Source organism: Stenella coeruleoalba (genome assembly GCF_951394435.1).
Source record: "Stenella coeruleoalba genome assembly, chromosome: 3".
Taxonomy (NCBI): domain Eukaryota; kingdom Metazoa; phylum Chordata; class Mammalia; order Artiodactyla; family Delphinidae; genus Stenella; species Stenella coeruleoalba.
The window spans coordinates 162705969-162729610 of NC_137148.1; the positions used below are offsets into that span (position 1 = coordinate 162705969).

The window sequence follows — 23642 nt, forward strand, 5'->3', positions numbered from 1 at the left end:
GGGAGGGAGAGGCCCATAGAGACCTAGAGGAAAAGTGTTTGAGGCACAGGCACACACGCTGTTTCCTGAAGCTTGTGCCCTGCGGTGCCGTGTGCTGGCCACCCTCCCCAGCACTCTGACCTGTTTGTCTGATCTCGGCACTCTTGGGAGAGGGCCGGGCTTCTTCCCCAGCACAGCCTCCCGGGCCTCCTGGGGTGTAGGCTCTTCCCCACCACCGGCTCTGGCCCCAGGAATTCCACTTTTCCAACAGGTTCCAGCAAATGTTCCGTCTCCAGCAAGCCCTCCTGACCTGTAGGTGGAATTAGAGCCCACGGGACTGTCGCTCTTCACTCAGGACCCACAACGCTCGGCACAGGGCCAGGCACTCCAAAACTGGGATGTCACACCTGGGGCCTGGCTGCAGCCCGGCCTGTCCACCTAAGGACAGGTGCTCTGGGCCAGATGCCTGGGGCTGACCAGGACCCCACATGTAGCATCCCACTTGCTTACTCCCTGCGGCCAGGGCCTCGCTTGGGCCTCAGAGCCTGGGGAGGACTCACCAGGTAGCTGCAGTGTGCAGAGGACACACACACACTATTTCATTTTAGGCCCTGGGCAATGGGTGTTTGGCCACCATGCAGACAGGCTGGGGCGGTGCAGGGGACTGAAGAGAGGCAGGAGGCCAGCCACCCTGTTGAGGGATCTGCCCGCGTGGGCTGACTGACGCCACTCCTGTTCTGTTTTTCAAACGCAGTCCTGTGACTCTCTGAGTTACCAAAATCTCAACGCACATCCTGAGTGAAAATGATGGCGTGGGGTCACTGTTCTAAATTTCCCCTACATTTTCCGCAGACTTCAGGATTCCTCCTGGACGCCTATGTGAAACTGCTGTGCACATCTGATTTCAGTCACGTTCATCTATGACTGGGCCAGAAGGGGAAGCAACTACAGGCTCCAGAATCCTCAATCCCAGCACCCGGTTTTCAAAGCAACAATGCTCTTCCGTCCAGAATTGGCCAGCTTGCAGAGCTCAGACCCCACCTGCCAGGCCTAAGGCCAGCTTGGTACCACCCACAAGGTTAATCAATGGCTTAATAAGTAACAACAAAGAACACAAGACCCAACTTTAAACAAACAGAGCTCCCCAGCCTGCATCCTGCCTAAGGCCCGGCAGCGTCTGTGCATGAACTGTGTCCCCGCTCACCATCTCTAATGTGCTCTAAGGGCTGTCATGGGAAATGCTATTTACAATGGAACATGCCCACTCTGCTAAGCCCTGTACAGCCACCACCGAGTCCGGCCACCAACCTGTCCAGTCGACAGGCTCTGAGGGCCCGCAAAGACCCTGTAACCTTGAGCAGCAGAGGAGCCAGCTAGCCTGAGGTCTATGATGCCTGCACCCAGGAGATTCCTGGCCTATGGCTCCAACAGAGGAGCAAATGCCTACCTTTCAGAGACACCTCAGGCCTTGACTCTTCTGCTAGACAGCTAGGGCTGCAGCATGGAAGGAAGGCACAGACCCCACAACATGACCCCCATCCCGCGGGGGGGTAAAATGAGGTCCAGAGAGTGGTGCCACTGTCCAGCCAGTCCCCTCTCCCCAACCCGTGTCCTGCGCTGCACTCTGCAGCCACCCAGCCCATGCATGGTCAATACCAGTGAGAGTTTAGAAACAATACGGCCTGCCTCCCTACCCCGGCCCTCAGCTGTCTGAGGTACAGAGCTCAGACATCCGGAACCTCTGTACCTAGGCCTGCTGGGTGCCCATATGAACACGGAGCAGTGGGCAGCCTCCCCAGGTCTGCAGGCTGGCTCAAAACCAGCCCCAGCTCAGCCAATTCGAGGTATCCTGCTTCACTGTCCCAGGCCTGGGCCCTGCGTCCTCCAGTGACCTGCTTCAACACCTCCAAGTTCGCCCGCCCCCTGAGCTAAGCAACAGCAGGGGGACACCCACTCTGTGTGCTCGCTCTTGAATGGCTGAGCCCCGGGAACAGCACCAGGAGCTCCAAGAAGAGGGCACGGAGGCAGAAGCCACGTCTGCTCAGACCAGCCACTCACCAAAGCTGAACTGTGCCCAGCAGATCACTCACTTGGCAATTCCTGTCACACGAAAGCATCCAGGCCTCAGTGAATTCTTACATGAGAGACCAAAACCAGGAGGAAGAGAGGCAGGTGGCAGGAGCTGTGTGAAGACCCAGGACAAAGTGCAATCAGAGCCACGGCTCTGGGGCACAGACCCTGGAGAGTCACCTTCAACCCCTGGGGAAAAAGAGGTCCAAAGCTTTGTGCATTTGTAGCATGGCATCAGTCCACCTTCCACTGACAGCCTGTGAGCCAAGCCCCGCATATCCAGGCACTGGCAGGCCCCATTCGCTGGCCCCACTCTCACAGCCCAGGCTCACCTGGGGGGGTCACTAACCTCACCTGCTCAATAACAAGAAGGGACCCTCCCCACAGAGATGCTAGATGGCAGGGCTAAGACCAGGGAGGGCCAGGGGCCACATACCATTAATCCTACACTCCAGGCCAAACACCACCTCAGAATCCTTCTTAACACAGCTCCGCTTCCTGTCAGGGCAAGCTGGCACGGATCACCATGTCATGTGGCTCTACAAACAAGGCTCTCGACTAGTGGGACGCTGTGCACAGGTAAGGGAGCAAGCATGGGCCTGGTGCGCTCCCCAGAGCAGGCTGGAGACAAGCTGGACATAGGCGACTAGGGCTGGTTGTCCTCATCCCACTAGCCAGATCCACTGTGAGCTGAGCATACTTTGCTGGAACCAGCAGACATCTGTGAGCATCCAATACCAAAAATAGTACAACCAGAGGAGGAAGGAACACATTCTTCTAGCTGTGGCCTGTCCCTGCCCCAGACATCTCCCAGCAGTCTCTCCACCCTGGGATGTCCCCAGTATGATCCCCCTGTGGACCTCCCCCTTGCCTCGAACTTCCCCCTACACCGTCCCCCTGCCCACCCTGCCACAGCTCAACAGTCCCATCTGATTCTACAAAGGGAGAAATGACATCAGATAACAGCAAAATCATGCCATTTCTGCGAACAGAACCCAGAAACTGCGGCCCCTTGGCAGAGGTCTGCCCAAGAAGGCCTTCTCTAGTGTCCAACTCAGAATCATCTACAGATGGCACTTGTCAGAATCTAACTACAGGTAGCACTCGTCCAGAGCTGAGAACGCTCCAAAGGTTCCCCGAACGCCAACCCCCGGGCCCCGCCTGAGGACAGCTCACTCCTGGGGAGCAGGAGAGGCCTGCTGTCCGTCGTCTCCACACAAGGGACCCATCTGAAACCACTGTCATCTGACTGTTCCTCATGTCATGAAACACATTCGAAAACACTGTGGGAACTGACCCCTTACTGGGCACAATCTCCCCTCGGAAGGTGACACCAGCCCCACTGTACACCCATGGAGCCGAGGCTGAGGGACGAGGAGGACTTCAGCCAGAGCCTGACTCGAATCAGAGGCAGACGCCCACCCTCCCAGCTCGGCCAGGGACACGCACACAGCCCTTCCCACCCAGGCTGCACAGTTATGTTTCCAGAGTTCACCAGAAGGTCACAAATAAAAAGGCCAGGCCCACTGGAAGCTGTGCCAAGCCTGTCACTGTGCCTGAGAAAAGCTGTTCCCAGGAAACCCAGTGACTCACAAGAGGGGCAGGAAGCACTCGGAGTCTCCATGAAATTGGGAGGGCAGGCAGTCCCAGAGTGGACACCCTTGGGTTTGAGGCTCGATTTATCTATGCTGATGTGACCGTGAGCCAACCACCATTCTCTAGACATCCCATCCATGAAATGAAGAGGCTGGACAAAAAGGACCCTCTGAAGCATCCGTCTAGCCCTGAGATGCCATGGCAAGCTGTCTGCCAGGGCTCACAGGGCTGCAGGCAACAGCCCAGGGACCAGGGGTCCGAGGCCTGAGCTTTCCCCCAGGACAGCAACAGTCTGCTAAACACACCCATCCCAACACTCCAGACCAACAACTGCAGGCTTCTTCTGTAAAGAGCCAGAGAGTTAATGTCTCAGGCTTTGAGGGCCAGATAGTCCCTGTTGCAAAAACTCTGCCACCGCTGCAGTGCAAAAGCAGCCATAGACAACACCACTGCGTCCCAATAAAACTTTATTTACAAACACAGGTGGGGGCCAGATTTGGCCCTCATTTTAGATTCTAAGGCTGACACTGAAAAAAGGAACATGCCATAACAGTGCACTTCATCAGCATCCTTATCCGATTCTGTTCACCTAACATGGTGGCAAACTACCGAGGCCTTGGTCTTGGGGGCCAACAGCTACAGCAGCAACACTGGGCCCAAGAGACCTCAGATTCTTCAGGGCCAAAAAGAGGGCCCATCAGTTCCACCACTAATCCCACAGGTAAAGGGAACAGTCAGAAGGGCGATGTGGCACTGGCTCACTGTCAGGACCTTGAAAATGTGGCAGGGAGGGACCCACCATCAAGGGCGAGGCCAAGCTGAGCTTGCCCCCACTCTAGCCCCTGTGAGCTAGGCTGTCCTGACTCAATTCAGTGGGTTTTCCCCTTGTTGGAAATGTTGCACCAGGACCGTTAAATCACTCCCTCCAGATGTGGGGAGAACCACAAGGTCCACAGCAGGAAGCTGAATTTCCCCAAAAAGACTGCACTCCCAATGCAGGGGACTCAGGTTCCATCCCTGGTCAGGGAACTAGATCCCACGTGCCGCAACTAAGAAGCCCACATGCCACAACTAAAAACAAAGAAGATCCTGCATGGGCTTCCCTGGTGGCGCAGTGGTTAAGAATCTGCCTGCCAATGCAGGAGACACGGGTTTGAGCCCTGGTCCGGGAAGATCCCACATGCCACGGAGCAACTAAGCCCATGCGCCACAACTACTGAGCCTTCACTCTAGAGCCCCACGAGCCACAACTACTGAGCCCGGGTGCCACAACTACTGAAGCCTGCACGCCTAGAGCCCGTGTTCCGCAACAAGAGAAGCCACCATAATGAAAAGCCTGCGCACCTCAACGAAGAGTAGCCCCCGCTCACCACAACTGGAGAAAGCCCGTGCACAGTAAAGATGACCTAACACAGCCAAAAAAAAAAAAAAGATCCTGCATGCCGCAACTAAAACATGCTGCAACTAAGACCTGGTGCAGCCTAAATAAATACATAAATACATAAACACATAAATAAATACAACTTTAAAAGGAAAAAGGAACCTCCCAGCCCACTTACTCTCTTCAGGGTAGTAAGAGAAGGCAAGGTCACCCTGACCCCAGGGCAGCATAACAGGGTGGTCACCCCAACCAGGGCCCTCGGGCCCTCTCAGATCAGCCTCCCCTGGATGGAGGGAACCAAAAGCATGGGGGCCAGGGTGCACGTTGTGCGTGCACACGCACGCACACACACCATGCAAGAGAACTGGAGGCAGAAGCAGGACTGCACAGGGAGCCCACCTGCTGAAGTCCCCCCCCGAGGGCAAGCGGGCTGCATCTGCCCACTGGGTCCAGAAAAAGACACTGCTCCTCCTCCCCCTCAGGCCCTGAGGCCAGGTCAAGGGCAGGAGCGGGGTCAACGGTACTGGAGGTCTTGAAGGCTGAAGCTCAGCCTGTACCTGCCCAGTGCCCCACAAAGGGCAGTGCCTGACCTTTGGGGTCTCCAAGCCGCTTCCCACCTGGAAGAAAGCCTATTTCCGAAACAGTCCCCTTGTGATTCAACATGGGACACAAACTGCTAAACTCACAAAAGTCGAGTAGATTCTGCCACATCGGAGCTCATGACTAGGGTAGGGCCCAGCAGCCTCAGGTGCCCGCAGGGAGGAGCCCAGACCCTCCCTGTCACATGACCTCAGGGCCTCTCTTTGGTTTTAGGGGGAGTGGGGAGCACAGAAGTCTTGCCTTTGGAAGGGCAGGAAGTGGTGAGGGTGGCAGAGAGCTGAGCTACCTGAGCTGACCCCATGTCACACACACTCCCACCCTTCCCTGGCCCTCAGCCCCCACTGCTTGCCCCCCCCACAGGTTCTCCAGACCACCCAAGGTACGTACTAACTCTCCCAACTTAGAGACCCGGGTCCTGACTGGGCCCAGGGTCCTACACCGTCACTGCTATCTCAACTCATTACTGTTATCCTCCCCTTGTCACTGTCATCTCCACTTGACCACAGTTTCTCATTCAGGGTGGGGCCACACCTGCTCTCCCTGCCCTTCCTGTCATCTGCTCCCAGGGGTGACCCTCTCAAAATCTTCCCTCAGGCAGGACCTGAAGCCAGCCCAAGCCCACCTCAAGTGTGGGTACCAACATGCCTCCGTTCTGCTGGGGTCAGGTTCTCTGTCACCTTCACAGGGAACTCCTGAGCCTATCAATGGTCCAACAAGTGCCAGAGGCCCTTCAGACCTTAACTCTCACCAGAGAGTCACAAGCATCTTAGTACATTTTAAAGGCTCCAAGATCACCTCTCACCCGTCAGGATGGTTACTATCAAAAAAGGAGAAAATAGGGCTTCCCTGGTGGCGCAGTGGTTGAGAGTCCGCCTGCCGATGCAGGGGACGCAGGTTCGTGCCCCGGTCCGGGAAGATCCCACATGCCGCAGAGCGGCTGGGCCCGTGAGCCATGGCCGCTGAGCCTGCGTGTCCGGAGCCTGTGCTCCACAACAGGAGAGGCCACAACAGTGAGAGGCCCGCGTATCAAAAAAAAAAAAAAAAAAAAGGAGAAAATAACAAGTGTTGGTGAGGATGTCAAGAAACTGAAACCCTTGTGCACTGTTGGTGGGAATGCAAAATGGTGTAGCCGCTATGGAAAACAGTATGGAAGTTCCTCAAGAAGTTAAACATAGGACTTCTCTGGTGGCGCAGTGGTTCAGAATCCGCCTGCCAATGCAGGGGACATGGGTTCGAGCCCTGGTCTGGGAAGATCCCACATGCCACGGAGCAACTAAGCCCATGCACCACAACTACTGAGCCCTGGCACCACAACTACTGCAGCCCGTGCACCTAGAGCCCGTGCTCCGCAACAAGAGAAGCCACTGCAATGAGAAGCCCACGCACTGCAACGAACAGTAGCCCCAGCTGGCCGCAACTAGAGAAAGCCTGCACACAGCAACGAAGACCCAAAGCAGCCAAAAATCAATAAGTAAATAAATAAATTTATTTAAAAAAAAAGAAAAAAAGAAGTTAAACATAGAATATGATCCACATGATCCAGCAATCCCACTTCTGGGTGTATATCCAAAGGAACTGCAAGCTGGGACTCAGATAACTGTTCACCTATGTTCACAGCAGCATCATTCACAGCAGCCAAGAGGTGGAAACAACCCAAATGTCCACTGACAGATGGATGGATAAGCAAAAAGTGGTAGATCAAAACGATGGAAAATTATTCAGCCCTAAAATGGAAGAAAATACTGACACATACTACACCATGGACAAACCTTGAGGTCATTATGCTAAGTGAAATAAGCCAGTCACAAAAGGACAAATACTGTACGATTCCACTTTTAAGAGGTCCCTAGAGCCATCAAATTCATAGAGACGGAAAACAGAATTGTGGTTGCCAGAGGCTGGGGGAGGGGAACGGGCAGTTAGTTTTTAACGGGGACAGAGGTTCAGTTTGCGAAGATGAACAAGTTCTGGAGATGGATGGCGGTGATGGCTGCACAGCAATGTGAATATATATACTTGATGCCACTGAACTGTGCACTTAACAATGGTTAAGATGGCAAATGTATGTTATGTGAATTTTACAATTAAAGATAAAAAATAACAGGACTTCCCTGGTGGTGCAGCGGTTAAGAATCCGCCTGCCAATGCAGGGGACACGAGTTTGAGCCCTGGTCCAGGAAGATCCCACGTGCCGCTGAGCAACTAAGCTCGTGGGCCACAACTACTGAGACTGCGCTCTAGAGCCCTCAAGCCACAACTACTGAGCCCATGTGCCACAACTACTGAAGCCCACGCGCCTGGAGCCCGTGCTCTGCAACAAGAGAAGACACTGCAATGAGAAGCCCGCACACCACAACAAGAGTAGCCCCCGCTCCACGCAACTAGAGAAAGCCCGTGTGCAGCAACAAAGACCCAACACAGATATAAATAAATAGGAGTGGTCTCAGCTATATATGGTTTCACTCTTAAAAAAAAAAAGATAAAAAATAACAATAGGGCTTCCCTGGTGGCGCAGTGGTTGAGAGTCCGTCTGCCGATGCAGGGGACACAGGTTCGTGCCCCGGTCCGGGAAGATCCCACATGCCGCAGAGCGGCTGTGCCCGTGAGCCGTGGCCGCTGAGCCTGCGCATCCGGAGCCTGTGCTCCACAACAGGAGAGGCCACAACAGTGAGAGGCCTGCGTACCGCATAAAAAATAAAAATAAAAAATAACAATAATGAAAAATTTTTTTAGAAAAGGCTCTGAGAGATCCCAGGTAAAGACTGGGGTTGACTGGTCTTAGCACTCCCAAGGCCTCCTGACCACAACCCTGCCCCCAGTCCTGCCTGTCACAGGAGGAAGCCCCCAAGGGAAAATGTTCATGCATAGAGTGAAATCAGCCATGGGGTCCAGCCTTCCACAGGGAGCCCCCAGGAAGGGGCTGCAGCCATCTACACCCACACAAAGCAGAGGAGTCACAGCTACTCACTCAGGGCTTCCCTGGATGACGAAATTAACCCCAACTTCCGGCTCAGGCACTCCTTAGCCCCAACTTCCTCTGGCTGCTCCACCCTCCCAGCCTCCCTACCAGCCTCCCTCCTTCAGCCGCTCTCTCAGATCTCACGCTGACATTCTAGGCCTTTCCTGGATGGTTTCACTTGCCCTGCTTCCCAAGGGCACCTCCCTCCCCATCGCCGCTGCATTTCTCCCGCCTGGCAGCCATCATCACCATGCCCTCAGCTGGCCTCCCCCATAGGGATGTGGGGACTTCAGGGTGAGACCAAGTCAGTCAGTCTAATCAACAGGACACGAAGGCCACAGGCATACATCCAGATGGGGAGAGAGGTAGGCCAGGGACTCCTCAGGCCTCTCATGCCCGTGTCCTGCCACTCCTGTCCAAAAAGAAGCCGAGGGGCCCAGGAAAGGGCAGGGGCGGACAGGGTGGCCCCTCGTTACTCGGCCTTTGCACACCTTTGCCAGGGCCACACTCAGCCAAGCTGGATGATGGAAGGGCCAGGAACCCCTCCTCACATACCTAGGGAACAGCATTCTCGAATGGAGAGGGAGTTTGGCCCCTCGAGACTGCCCTTGTGTGACTCCCCAGTACTCACAAGCTTGAGCACAACCTGAAGGCAAAGATGGAGCCACCATATATCCTGGGCTCTGGGGCTGATTCCTCACACTCTGCCGGCAGCAGCCACAAACCCAGTGGGCTCAGCAGTCATCCCCAGGCCCAGCCGGACACGTCTCCAGAAACCCTGGCACGACCTCCTGTCCCTCCTCAGCTCCATCTGGCCTCTGCTCACTGCCTGCTCCACCAGTAGTGCCCACTGAGGCCGCTCGAGGGATCAAGAAGCGGGATGCATGACAAGGCCCAGCTCCCTCCGACACAGTGCGGTGGACTTCCAGGCAGGAAAGTGGCTAAAAAAGACTGGGGAAATCCATTTAATCTAGTCATTCTTTACTTTACAAAAAAATCCTTGACGATAGAGGCAAAGAAGTGGATATTTTAAATTCTGAAGGGCTTCACTTTCTCAGATCATTTGTAGAGTATGCGCGCACGCGCGCGCACACACACACACCCCCACACACACACACACACACCCACACACACACACACACACCCACACACACACACACACACACACACACGGGGGCAGGAGTGGTCAGCATCCATATGTTTCGCCCATCTGACCTGCGAGGCCACTACAACTGCAGGTGTTGCTTCAACCCAGGAAGCTGAGGCTTGGGAGGGAGCCAGCAGCCCGGGGCCCCCAGGCTGTCAGCAGGACCTGGCTGGAGCCAGGTTACCTGACCCCAACATGTAGCATCCTTTGAGGGAGGCACTCCCTTGTTAGGACACCCTCCCTTAGTATCTAAGACAGACACAGGGGCAGCAAGGCAAACAGTGAGGAGCCTGGGTTAGGAACCAGGGTAGGTGCAAGGGCACGTACTCGGGAAAGGTGTCCTGTGCCAAGCCGCAGTCTCCCTTTCTGAACGTCTACCAGGAGAACACCGATGATGGAGCAATGATGTGGAGCATTAACCACAGCCCTTGATCATCGGCGGCTCATTAATTTCTTGAAAGCACAGCAGTCCAAGGCGGGCTGAACTTCTCCAGGACCTCCTGTTATGGAGTGTGCCTGGGAACCCTGGGAAGTGCTAAGCAAGCCTTGGGCCCTCGACCCAATGTTATCTGCACTTGGACGGCGTAGCCCACCTGCTCGCCTGCCCATGAGGCTGACTTGGGGTGACACTGACACCCAAATGCTGTCTCAGGGTGCAGCCCCTACGTCCAGGCCCAGCCTTGGCTCCCCCAGTGTCCAGAACACCCGCTGTCCAGAAACTGGTCAATGCCAGCACAATAAAGGAAACCTGCTATCCAACTGCCCCTGAGCAACGAACACAATCCAAGAACCAGAAAAAGAAAGGCTGCTGGCTTCCAAGGCCACCACATCCGTTCTAAACCGCCTTCAAATTGCACTGGTTAGGACACTGGCAAGAAACTCATGACATCCACACCCTGAGACAAAGTTAGCAACCCAGAAAGACACAGGCCCTGAAGCAGCATCACCACGGCTGCACACGCACGTCTTCCACCTCGCCCCACATCAATGACGATGATGCTGATGCTGTTCACCCACCACAGACCTGCAGCAGCTCTCTGATCAGCCACAGTCGCCTTTCCTCCAGCCAAGCGTCACTCCAGAGGTGACCATTAGCGTCTCATCAAGCCCTGCATAACCCGACTCTCACAAACCCAGCTCAGGCATGACAGTAAGCCGAGTGTGCAAAGACACTTCTGCCCTATGGCCAGAATCAGGAAAGGTTAGAAATGTCCACCTCCCCCAACCAGGTTCAGGTGGCAGCCCAAATACTTCTACATCTGTCCCCTTGCCCGACCCCAGTGGACCCCAGCTCAGGCCATCAAAGTCTCCACCCCCAGCCTCCCCACCTCTAGGCCTGACCTCCCTGAGCATCCAACACCACAAACCAGACCATATCCCTCCTGGGCCTCAATTTCAACATAACAATAGTTGCACCGTTCAGCACCTGCAACCTCCAGCTCCACTCGCAAATGCACAGGTACACCAGGGATGCCTCTCACTGCAATTCAGCATCTCTGCACAGCCCTCAGTACCGGACAGCAGACTAGGACTAAAGCCACTAAAAAACAAAGTTTAGCACTGAGATAAAAAAGAATTGAGACCTAAGATTATATGAGGACACCACTATGATGTCCACTTCCTCTGGATGCAAGACAGAGGAAGGCGTTGAGGTGCCAACAACAGCCCATGGAACAGGGAATTGCTAGTGTTCCTCACTGAACTCTACAGCTTTTGTGGTAAAAAGAAAGAAACTTTTGACATGTGTCGCTTTTAAACAGGAGTTCGGTGACCCCACAAACTTCACAGACATGTGAGGCCCCCTCCCCTCTGGAAGGGTTGTGGCGAGTCACCAACGCACCCCTTTGACCTGGTGACTCAGCCAGGAGCCGCATCTCAGTGTGGCCAGGGAGGGACCCAGCTAGGAGGATATAATTAGCGTCAGATTCCAGTGCAGCCACTTAGTGTGGGAGCAGGAGATCTCCCCCTGAATGGTTTACTTGGACACCAGCTTCTTTATTAAAAAGCAAAGTGATAAAACTGTACATGGTGGCTGTCTGTGTCACTTACTGCACTACAGGTCAGAGGCTGTTTGCAGGGATTGTTCTGGAAAGCATCCCTGTGGTCTCTGGGTGACTGCAGAGTGGCCACGTATCGCTAGAGGTGAGATCTCAGACACCTCCAGGCCACGCGAGTCACAGACCAAGGAGAAAGTCAGAAAGGCAGAGAGCAAGGGAGCAAGGCCCTACAAGTGAAGGACCTAGGGGAAGCAAACCCAAAGGCACAGGATGGATTTCCAGCCAGGCACGATGAGCAGGGCTGTTGCCATGAAGAAGCAGATTTCCCAAAACCAGGGTCTGCTCCGGGACAAGAGATGCACGGAACAGGAGAAACAGTCTTGTTTTTCAAGGACTCCCCAGAGATGTCACAATCCGGGTGTGATGTCAAAACTACTTCAAGGGTGATGAACTCTGGCCTTGCCGATGAGTCAACAGAGGGTGGGTTTCCGAGAGCCACCGGCTGTTTACACACAGTCACCATGGTGAATGGCTGCCGGAAGCCTAGTCAAGGGTCACAGTGGCAGATGCGGGGCTTGGCCCCTCACACAGCCTCATAGGCCATCTGCAGAAATGACCAGCACTCACTCCATACCCCAGGTTGCTCGCCTTCCCTCAGTACCTATGAGACATGCGCCTCTGGGAGGGACTCACCCCACCCAGACCTACTGAGTGCCCACCTTGAAACACACATGCAAACCGAACCCCTACGTCATGCTCCTGACACCAATGGGCCAGCCCAGTCCACTCGGCCACCACCCTTCAGAGAAGGCAAAGCTCAAGGCCACACATACTGCATGCCAGCCAGATGCCCGGTTCTCAGCCCCATCCCAGCTGGGAGACTCCTTCTGGTGACTCGGCCTCCCAGAGTCTTTACCTGTTGCCTCACCTGAGAATTGAGAACCGCTCCCCACCACAGGGCTGACAGCCAGGGGACAAGATGAAGTAACATGTACAGCTCAGGCCAGCGCTGGCATGCAGGGCACAATCCACAGGCACTGGTTATCACCTGCAAGCTTTCTCAGGGGAGAGGGCACGGGACAGTCAAAGCTGGTGACTTCAGGAATTTGCATGGCCACTCATGTCACCAATGTTCTCGGGACCCTGGGATGCTGGCATGTCATGAGGACTTGAGACCACAGTGGGACTCCCTTTCATAGCTGTGGCTCAAACTCCCGCCCAACTGGAGAGGCAGCCTGGGCCGGTGAGGACAGTCAGCATGACCTCAGGCAGGCAACGCTGCCCCTCAGAGCCTCAACTGCCCCCAATGAACAGTGGGAACAATAAGCTAGCCTTCCTGCCAAAACTGTCAAGAAGGTGACACATGCCTGGACAAAGGGCTTACAGGGGCCTGGCCAGAGGCCAAGAGGGGCAGCGAATTTAGCTATTCCTGAAGACAGCTCGGGGACTTCCCTGGTGGCGCAGTGGTTAAGAATCGCCTGCCAGTGCAGGGGACATAGGTTCGAGCCCTGGTCCGGGAAGATCCCACATGCCGCGGAGCAACTAAGCCCATGCGCCACAACTACTGAGCCTGCGCTCTAGAGACCGTGCTCCACAACAAGAGAAGCCACCGCAATGAGAAGCCCGTGCACCGCCAACGAAGAGCAGGCTCTGCTCGCCACAACTAGAGAAAGCCTGTGTGGAGCAACGAAGACCCAACGCAGCCAAAAAAATTAAAAAAATAAAGACAGCTCATATGAAAAACAGACAAGAAGCGACCTAGTTAGGGCCGAGTGGGGCAGCCCCCCAGGAAGGAGAGACAAACCCACCTCCTGGGGCCTCACAGTGGGAGGGGAGTAGAGGCTAAATTAAGGCTCCTCCTGCCACCGGTGGCCAGGCTGACACCCACGCAGCTAGCCCCTTAGCAGCAGGCAAGCAGCCCCCAGCGTGGGTCAGAACAGTCACAGAGTATTGTTGCAGACCTCCTCTTCCTAAGCCCGTCCCAGGACAGAGCCCTGCAGCTGCCTCCACGTCTTTACCTGGGCCTTGCCCCCTGCCCAAACACCCTCCCCAGCCCCTCATGTCTCAAGGCCTATGCATGTGCCATGCCTGGAACTCACACCCCTTCCCCCCAGGGGACCCCTCGCCCAGCAGACCTCAGCTCTGGCATCTCCTAGGCAGCGCCCTTTCACATCGCCCCATTTTATTTCCTTCCTGACAATGACTGCTGACAAGCTCTTCATGCTGATTTCTGTGCCACCCTGTTCATCATCTGTCTCCTGCCTCTAGAATGCCAGCTCGACTGGGGACTCATTTGGTCACTTATAAATGTCCAGCCCCTGAGCAGTGTCCCTGTACAGAGCAGGCGCTCAATCAGATTTGGGAAAATGTAGGAGCCCAGGCTCTCCTATAGTCTCTGCTCAAACCTCCAGGTGGGAACCAGCCCTGAGTACCGACACCAAGTGCTGAGAACCTGGGAGGGGTCAGGGCTGCACTGAGGGCCGCACGTGTGCCAAAGGAATCCCAACAGCCCTGAGAGGAGGAGCCAGAGCTCAGAGAGGGCAGGGCCCTGAGTCCGGAGAGAAGGATCTGGAGCTGGGAGGGGTCAGGTACTGGAACACTCATAATCCTAAAGAGAAGAAGGAACCAGAGCAGCCACTGGGATCCTCATAGCTCTGAGGAGGAGAACCTGGACCGGGAGGGGTCAGGCACTGACCCAAGGCCTCACGCAGGTAGAGCCGAGATTCAGAGATTCAAACCCAGATAGGCTCCAATTCCCAGGTTGTTTGGGCCCCTCCCTGGGCCCTCAAACAACAATATGCTACTCTTCATCAAAGACCTTTTAATCTGGGGAGGGGAGGATCATTCAGCAACAGAGCCCACCAAATCCGATGATGAAATACTCAGGTGGTCGAGGGAGGTGCCCCAGGGAAGGTCACTTCCGTTCAATCACTGTCAGGGACACTTCTCTGAACAGGCGCATGATGCTGTCTTGGAAAGATGGGTTGTGTTTACGCTTCCCCTCTCTTCTCTCCCGGAAGTAACCCATCACAGTGAAAAGGGAGATCCACGGGAGTGCCTTGGGATGCACTCAAGACTGCGTGAAGCCCAAGTCTGGACGGTGGCAGCTGCACATATGACTACATCTTTACCTTCCACCATGTTCCAGGCTGGTCACTAGGTCTGTACAAAGGCAGCTCAGACTCCAGACCTCTCTGCAGAGGGAAGCTGTCAGGGACTTCTCCGGCTACTCCAACAGCTAGGCTCCCAGGAGCCACAGAGAAAGTTTTGAAGGATGCTCCTCTCCAGGCCCCTGCCACATTTGAGTCTGTAAAAACCTCTTTGCAATTACAGTTGCCCCTTGAACAACACAGGGGTTAGGGGCACCAATCCCTGAGCAGTCAAAAATCCCTTATAAACTTCACAGTCGGCCCTCCATATCCTGAGTGCCGAACCTGCAGATTCAACCAACCGTGGGTCCCCTAGTGCTGTAGTATGTGTTTAGTGAAAAAAAATCCACATACAAGTGGACCCGGGCAGTTCAAACCTGTGTTGTTCAAGGGCAACTGTAAAAATTTTGTAAAAGTAAAAACCCTCCCCACAAGTTGCCACTGGCAAACCATATAACCACAGCGCTAGAGAATAGAAAACTCTAGACGCTACTGACAGTCAAACATATGAGGTTTTGTTAATAACCAATACACTTCACTAGTCACACAAACAAGTTCTTCAAGTCGCCTTCCCCATGCCCACCACCCAAGAACACTGAGTGTGCCCAAGCTGCCCTGATTTTACTTCAGTCCACTACATTGCCCACTGGATAAGATTAAATACAAAACTGCCGAGTAACTTAAATGACAAGTCAGCCTCTGAGAAAAATGAAAGTTTGAGTCACCCCCAAAATTTAGCCCAGCTAGCCAAGTTAACACGAGTAGCTTGAGAAGGAGAAGCTCTTCGAGGCAGCCCTTTCCGGCTGATCAACACAGACATACACAGCTGGGCTCTCCGTGGGACGAACTTGAGTCTACAGTTATACCTTCACCCTCACAGGAGGAAGATCCAGCTTAGGGGATGTAACCAACACCCTAAATTAAAAATAGCAGCGTGACAGCATGAGGTGGACGCACAGGCAGGCCTTCCGGACAACTAGATCAAGGGAGGGCAGCATGGCAGGGAAGGCGGGGCTCCGAACTCACAGTGACCAGGTACCAAGCTCACCTTATTTACATGACGCATAAGCTCTCCCCCAGCTGTTTCTAGGAAATCCTGCCTTCCAGGAGAACAAGTCAGAATTGCCCAGGGAAAAAGACTCCCGGCTGGAATTCCACAAGGAAGGGAGGTTCAAGCTGGCCACCGTGCCCCCTCCTCCTCACCTGCATTGGCACCCCAGCCTCACCTTGGGGAATCCCTTTTGACAAGGTGAGAACTCACTCTTCCAGAAAGATGAAATCCCGGTTCTATGAAGGGGAAACTGAGACACGAGGACAGGAAGGAAATTGTCCAAAAAAGTGGGAAGAAGAGCGGGAAGGGTGGGCACTGGGAACAAAACAGGGGAAGAAATTCCCAGCTTAGCTAATGGTGCCGAACAAGTCCAGGGCAGGAAGAAAGCCACATTCCTTCCTAGTTAGTCTCTCTCCTCACCCGCCCGAGGCCCCCCCATCCCCAGTACACACGCGCGCACACACACGCACACGTTAGGGCCTCCCTGAACCTGACGCCAGACCCCTCCCCCTACAGCCACTGACTATGAAGCCCCCACTTTGCAGGAAAGGAGGAAAAGGGCTCCCAAACCACCTCCCCTCAGGACCTGACCACTGGGCACCTGCAACTTCTGTCCCAACACAGGAGGAGGGCGCCATGACACAAACAGAAATGGGAAGAAGCAGTTTCTGACCACGGGCCCCAGATGTGCCCCAAAGTCAGGCCTGAAAGAAGGTAGAAAGAAGCCTCTCCCCATCCCCCCGGACCAGGTGGCAGAACTGAAACGCCTCGAACTTCCCGAGATGGGCCCAAATCGGCCCCTGAGAAGTTTGAGTCAGCAGCCAGGTGCAGTGGCCAGAGCTCCTCCCCAGGTGCCCACAACAGGCTCCCAGCTTGGGAGAGGCACCATGCCAGCAATTCCCTCCCCAAAACACTCCCACTTTCTAAAGGTGTCCAGTGATTCAGGTTCACCTAGGGAGTTGGGGACAAGCTGTCAGGTTCTGCCCAAACTCCCCTTCACAAGAACCAAGAGTGAACCCAACTCCAGAGGCCTCATTGGAAAGCATCAAAGACGGCCCCCAAGTGTAGACACAACCTCCATAAACAAACGGAACAGGACCCCACAGATGCCCCGACAGCGGTGCCCCACTGACCCACCCTGCCAGCGTCCTAGACGTTAAAGCTGCTCCCCAGGAGTGCAGTCAGCCATCCCTACCAGCCACCCTACAAGGAGCCAGACTGAGAAGTCCCAAACCCCCACCTCCCGTGCTCGGACGGCGCTGCCTCCACCCCCTCCCCTGGTCAGGTGAAAAAACGAGTTCCTGCCCAGGTGCCGGGTAAGTCGGGAAAGGCCCCGGACGCCTCCAGGTGCCGACACAGACGTCCCCCGGACCAGGCGCGCGAGTTCGGGCCCCTTGGCCGCCCTGGGCCGCCCGCCAGGGTCGTCTCTCCGCGCCGAGGCTCCCCGCGCTCCGAGCCGGACAGGTGCCCACCCCGCGCCCCACCGGCCCAGGAACCCGCGATCAGCACCTCAGACGCCGGACCCCGAGCCCCCAGGCAAGGACGCCACGGAGAGGGACGCGCGAGGCCGACCTGCGCCCCGACGTCCCCGACGGCCGCGCCAAGCCCCGTGTCGCTCACCTGGCTGGCGCGGTAGCTCTCGAAGGCCCTCAGGGCACTGTCGGTGAGCTTCACGTGGAACACGGACACCTTGCTGCCGTCGCTCACTCGCCCGCACGACAGCCCGTAGCTCCGAGCCTCCTTCAGCGCCGCCATCTTGCGACCATCGCTCCCCCGCCCCCCCCTTCCCGGCTCCAGGGCCGGAGGCGCGCCGGCCGCGCCCCACCCCGCCGCCCGCTGACGCGCTGCATTATTCATGAGACGCGACTGGCCACGCCCCCTCCGGATCCAGCGAGAACCACAATCGCCGCCGCACCCCCCGCCGACGTGCTGCATTATTCGTGAGACGCGGCTGGCCACGCCACCCTGCGGGCCTAGTGAGGCCCACAGTCACCGCCCCGACTTCCTGCATATTCATAAGGCGCGGATGGCCCCACCTCTCAGAACTCTAGAGGTGTCCGCTTTCGTGCCCGGACTCCGCCCCGACACGCGCCCACATTCAGGCCCCGCCTCAATGTGTATTATTCATGACCCTGACAACCAGGCCCGTCGAAGCCCCGCCCCACCAGCTGCTGACGTGATGTATTACTTACGCAGTCTCTCCAAGTCTTCCGCCTTTGGCTTCTGTTGAGAGCCCCAACGAGGGCGCGGAGGGGGCCAGGCCGGCGCAAAACACGTGGGGGGGGGGGGGGCGGAACCAGCTGCAGGCTGAGTGGGTGGGCGTGACTATGCAAACCGAGCGCGCGTTGGACGCTGGGTTGGGCTGGTGGGGCTTCCCTAAGGTTGTTGGGGAATTGTGGGGGCTGGTAAACTTTGCTCGCAATAAGACTAGACTTTTTTTTTTTTAATATTTATTTATTTATTTTGGCTGCGCTGGGTCTTAGTTGCGGCATACGTGTGGGATCTAGTTCCCCCACCAGGGATTGAACTCGGGCCCCCTGCATTGGGAGCGCGGAGTCTTACCCACTGGACCACCATGGAAGTCCCAAGAGTAGACTTTTAATAGAATAAAATCCTACATCCCCACGGGCCCTGAGAGATGGTGGTTGTCCAGTTTTCCTATTAAAAAAAAAATTTCACATATAAAATTAACCCATTTAAAGTGTACAATACTGTGGCATTTAGTACATTCACAGTGCTGTGCAGTCACTACCACCATCTAGTTCCAGAACATTTTCATCACCCCTAAAGGAAACCCTATACCCACTAAGCAGGTTATTCCTCATCCCCCCTCCCCAGCCCCTAGCAACCACTAAGCTACTTTATCTATGAATTTGCTTTTTCTAGACATTTCGTATTAATGGAATCATATAATATGTGACCTTCTGTGACTGGCTTCTTTCACTCAGCATGATGGCTTCAAGGTTAGTCCATGCTGTTACCTGTATCAATGCTTCATCCCTTTTTATGACTGAATAATATTCCATTGTGTGGATAAACCACATTTTGTTTATCCATTCATCCATTGATGGACATGTGGGTTGTTTCCACTTTTTCACTATTACGAATAGTGCTGCTGTGAACATTTATGTACATGGTTTTGTGTGGACAGATGTTTTCCCTTCTCTTGGGTCTATACCTGGGAATGAAATTGCTAAGTCATATGGAAATTCTATGTTTAACCTTCTGAGAAACTGCCAAGCTGTTTTTCACAGGAACTGCGCCATTTTGTCAATTTCTTGTTTTACATGTGGGGAAACTGAAGCTGAAGACCAGCTCTGGCTTGCCCAGGAGAGCTCCTCCTGGGCTCCTGGGTCTTCTGACCTGCAAAAAGTTCCTGAGTTGTTTTCCTTCTCGCTTGAATCTAATTTACGGTGGTCATAGAATGAATATTTTGAGGCAAGACAGGAAGGTGAAGGTGTATGTCTCTACCCAGGTGGTCTCATTAGTTCTGCCCACCAGTGCCAGGCTGGCACTACCATCTCTTTACCCCGATCATGAACTGCTGACCCTAAAGGCAATGCTAGATTCTGTGAAACCTTTTTCCATACCTGTCATTAATATCTCCATTTACAAATGGAGAAACTGAGGCTCAAAAGGGTTAGGCAACATGTGACGATATTCACCCTACCAGTGAATGGGCTGCTTGGAACTTTGAACTTGGATCTTTCTGATCCAGAGCCCTCCTGATTACCCTTCATCCTGCCTCTGGTACCTGGGTCCCTTTCTGTATTTCCTCATTGAACAACCCCAGCACAGGGCCTAGCACAGAGTGGGTGCTCAGGAAATATGTGTTGAATTAATAAATGATCTCATTTAATCCTCACAACACAGCTATCAGCCCATTTCAGGGATGGGGAGAGCAAGGCTCGGAGACTCTGGAAGGTCTTACATACTGCTGCAGAGATTCCAACTCCAGCCTGTCTGAGCTCAGGGCCAAAGCTCTGGGATCCTCCACCCTTCATCTAGGATCAGATCATCCTACCACCAACATGCCAGCACTTGCTCAGACACGCTGACCTATTTACCCACTGCTGTGCCCAACTGCGTATCCGGAGGCTGGGCCAGGAAAATACTGGAGCAGGCCAGGGCTGCACTGCCCCTAGAAGGGCCACAGAAAGGCAAGAAGGGTAGCTGTGGAGCAGGCAGTCTGGAGTTAAGAGGATGAGGAGGGGAGAGACAGCCAGACTGCTGAATGGAGTAGAACATGGGAGGAGCCAGCTCTAAGTGCTGACCAGCTTGCTGTGTGACATTGGGAAAGGCATTTCCCCTCTCTGAGTGTAAGTGGATTCATCTGAGAAACAGACAACAGTACTAGTAACAGTCACCCCACGTAGAGTGTTTAAAACACACGAGGCTCTGTGCTCAGTGTCTGGCACCCACAACTGCCTTTCGGGGTGGATACAGTGACTTGGTCCCATCTGCCAGATGAGGAAACTGAGCACTTAGAGAAGTTAAAAGACTTAGGAACACTGCAACAATGGGCTGTAGTGCTTGGTAACAAGTATTGATTTTTCTCCACTTTACACTGAATGCCCCAGTGGCTCCCAACAGGACCCCTGAAATGATAATGGAGGAAATCATCAGGCATTGGCATGCTCTCCAAAAGCCTTTAAGAACTAGGTCACTCAAGAAATTGGAAGCCAGTTGATCACCTTGAGTAGCCTCTCAACATATATTCCACGTAACAAGCCCATTGAAAAAGGTCTAGCTCTGTGATGGGAACAGTGACCCTAGCCTGACCCTCACCCCTTGTAGCCTTGGATGTGTCTCACCCTCTCTGTTCCTCATTTTGCTCATCCATAAAATAGGGATAATAACAGCATTTACCCAAGAGCCTGGCCCTAGACCAAAGGCAAATGGCATCGTCATGGAAATTGTTATTATTATTAATGGGTTTACAAGAGTTTATGTACATAACCTTTCCGTTAGACATTTATGTTCTTTGCAGTTTGTGGGTTTTTAAACTACACTGGGATGAACACCCACTATTCATTAGTTGGCTATCGCTAATATATGTATTAGTTTGCTATTGCTGCCTATTGCTGTGTAACAAAGTATCTCAAACTTAGTGACTTAATATAAGGAACATTTATTATCTCACAGTTTCTGTGAGTCATAAGTCTAGTATGTTTTAACTGGTTCTCTGCTCAGGGTCTCATGAGGCTGTAATCAAGGTATTGACTTGACTGTGTCCTCATCCAGAGGCTCATCTGGAGAAGGATCTGTGTTCAAACTCCTTCAGGTTGTTGGCAGAACTCATTTTTTGGTGGTTGTAGGACTGAGGTCCCCACTTCCTTGCTGTCAGCTGGGGGCCACTCTCAGGCGCTGGCCACGTGGCCCCCTCCATCTCAGCAATAGAGACCTCCCTCATGTTGAATCCCTCTGACTTCCTCTTCTACAACCAGCAGGGTCAGGCCCACCCAGGTTATCTTAAGGTAAACTGTGCCCAATAACAACACAATCATGGGAGTGAGGTCTACCACATTCCCAGACCTGGGATGACACAGGATGAGAAATCTTAGAAACGCCTTAAAACTTCTGCAACGCACAGCCCTTAGAGACACATCTCTGCACATCTGTCCCAGAACTTCCTGAAACTTGAGATGCTAGGTCAGAGCAAATGGACCTTTGGGATTTTGAAGCAAACAGTTTTGCAGCAAAGGGAACGTGATGATCCATGAGAACACTCAGTTTGGAGCTGGCCCCTTTGCATGGTAGGGTGGCCTGCAAGCAGCCTGCTCCGGTGCTCCCTTAGCTGGGCACCTCAGAGCCAGCAAGTCTACCTTTTGGGGCCTCAGGACTCATTTGTGCAATGGGTAGGGGGGCGCTCACAGCTCTTCTCGGGATGGGGGTAAAGACATCTGTTGTCAGGGATCCCCAAGACCGCCCTCAGGTTTGATAATTCACTAGGAGAACCCAGAAAAGCTGTTACACTCGTGACTATGGTTGATCACAGCGAAAGGATAAGGATCAGCAAAGGAAAAGGGTGCACAAGGCAGAAACCAAGAGAAACCAGGCACAAGCTTCTGGCTGCAGACAGCACTGAATTTTCCCAGCAATGACAGCAATTCCATGTGACAACACACATGGAATACCGCCATCCAGGGAAGCTCACCCGAGCCTTGTCCAGGGTTTTTGTTGGGGAGGAGGGGTCAGTCATGAAGATATGGCTGACCACCCACGCGATGAAACTCAGTCTCCAGCCCGTCCAGAGGTTGAACTGATATCATGTGGCCAAAAGCCCCCACCCTAAATCATATTGTTAGCATGGACTATCTGGTGTGGCCCACAACCTCAGGTAAACACTTATACCAGTCAGGACATTCCAAGAGTCTAGAGGTGACCTCCCAGGTGCCAGTCAAGGGCCGGTCCTTTAAATGTGCATAGTTTGGACAACCCAGGCCTGATGAGTTATTTCTTTAGCACTCTAAAGCAGGTGGGGCTCCAGGTGCCCTCATGGCTCCAGCAGAAGTACCACAGAAGGCTTTAATAGGTCACTGTGTGTCACGTGACCACCCAGGAGCCAATCACTGTGGCCAGGGGGCTAGTATGCTCTGATTGGTCAGGCCTGGGTTGCAGATCCACCCCTGAAGGCTGGTGGGGAACCAGCTCCATCTGCATGATGAGGAGTAAAGGTGAGTTCCACCAGGAGGAGAAATAGAGCACAAGCATTCAGAGACACTGATGATTCCACACTGGGTGACCCCAGCCAACACTCCCCACCAGGAAGTTGTCCTTTAAGGATGACATGAGATGGAAGTATGCAAAGGTCATCCCACTGAAGTGCTCAGGAGACATGAGCTCTCACACGCAAAGCTCATTCTACCATGTTCACTTCCAACTCACAGCCCACTGAGAGTCGCGCCCCTCGAGGGCAAGTTCAGGCTGAGTCATCGCCGAAGACAGGGTACACAGAAGGCACTGGTATATGTTTTGATGTGAAAGAAAAATCCATCCTAGTTGTCCTCTGAACATACCACGCACCAGCCAGCCAGCACACGTTTGCACATGCTATGCCTGAACCAGGAGCAAGCACCGTTTGCCACCCACCAAAGGCCTCCTTGTGCCTTTAGGGCAACTTCGATGCCCCTCGTCCTGGATGCCCTGGCTCCCCACCCCAACCCTGTTCAGACTACTGAGGATGGAATGACCAAGGGGGTGAACACATTAAAGTCACACATCTGGCCATGGCATTCAAGGCCTTTCTCATCTCCTGGCCTTAACTTGCAGTAAGATGCAGAACCAGCTGGTGGGTGGAGCATGTGCTCTGGAGGCAGGCCGACCTGGGCCAAATCCTGCCTGTTGCTTCCAGGTAGTGGGACCCTGGGCAGGAGATGTCTCCTCTCTGGGCCTCAATCTGCTCAGCTAATAATGGGACACAACCAAAGCAACCATGGAGAAAAGGGGCAAAGGTGGAGGGCACACCCAGCCTGACTCCATCATTACTAAAAAGCTACAGTCTTCAGGACAGTGTGGAACCTGCCAAGGGGACACAGAGACCCTCACCATAGAGCAGAGTCCAGAAAGGACACACATGTGTGGTCAGTTGCTTTTGACAAAGCTGCCACAGTAACTCACTAGGGAAAAGTAAGTCTTCAGATGTTTCTGCAACAACTGGATGGCTACATGGAAAAAAATGGGGACTTCCCCGGTGCTCCAGTGGCTACGGCT

At 54.0% G+C, this 23642-nt stretch overlaps 1 protein-coding gene across 1 annotated transcript in view; it reads right to left on the reverse strand.

Moving 5' to 3' along the window:
* ELL (elongation factor for RNA polymerase II) overlaps window positions 1–17705 on the reverse strand; it is an 80359-nt gene extending 62654 nt beyond the window's left edge. The window contains exon 1 of the mRNA XM_079917796.1: window positions 17550–17705. Within this exon, the coding sequence (XP_079773922.1) occupies window positions 17550–17684 (135 nt within the window). The 5' untranslated portion in view covers window positions 17685–17705. The remainder of the gene's footprint in view (window positions 1–17549) is intronic.
* Window positions 17706–23642: the final 5937 nt, after the last annotated feature.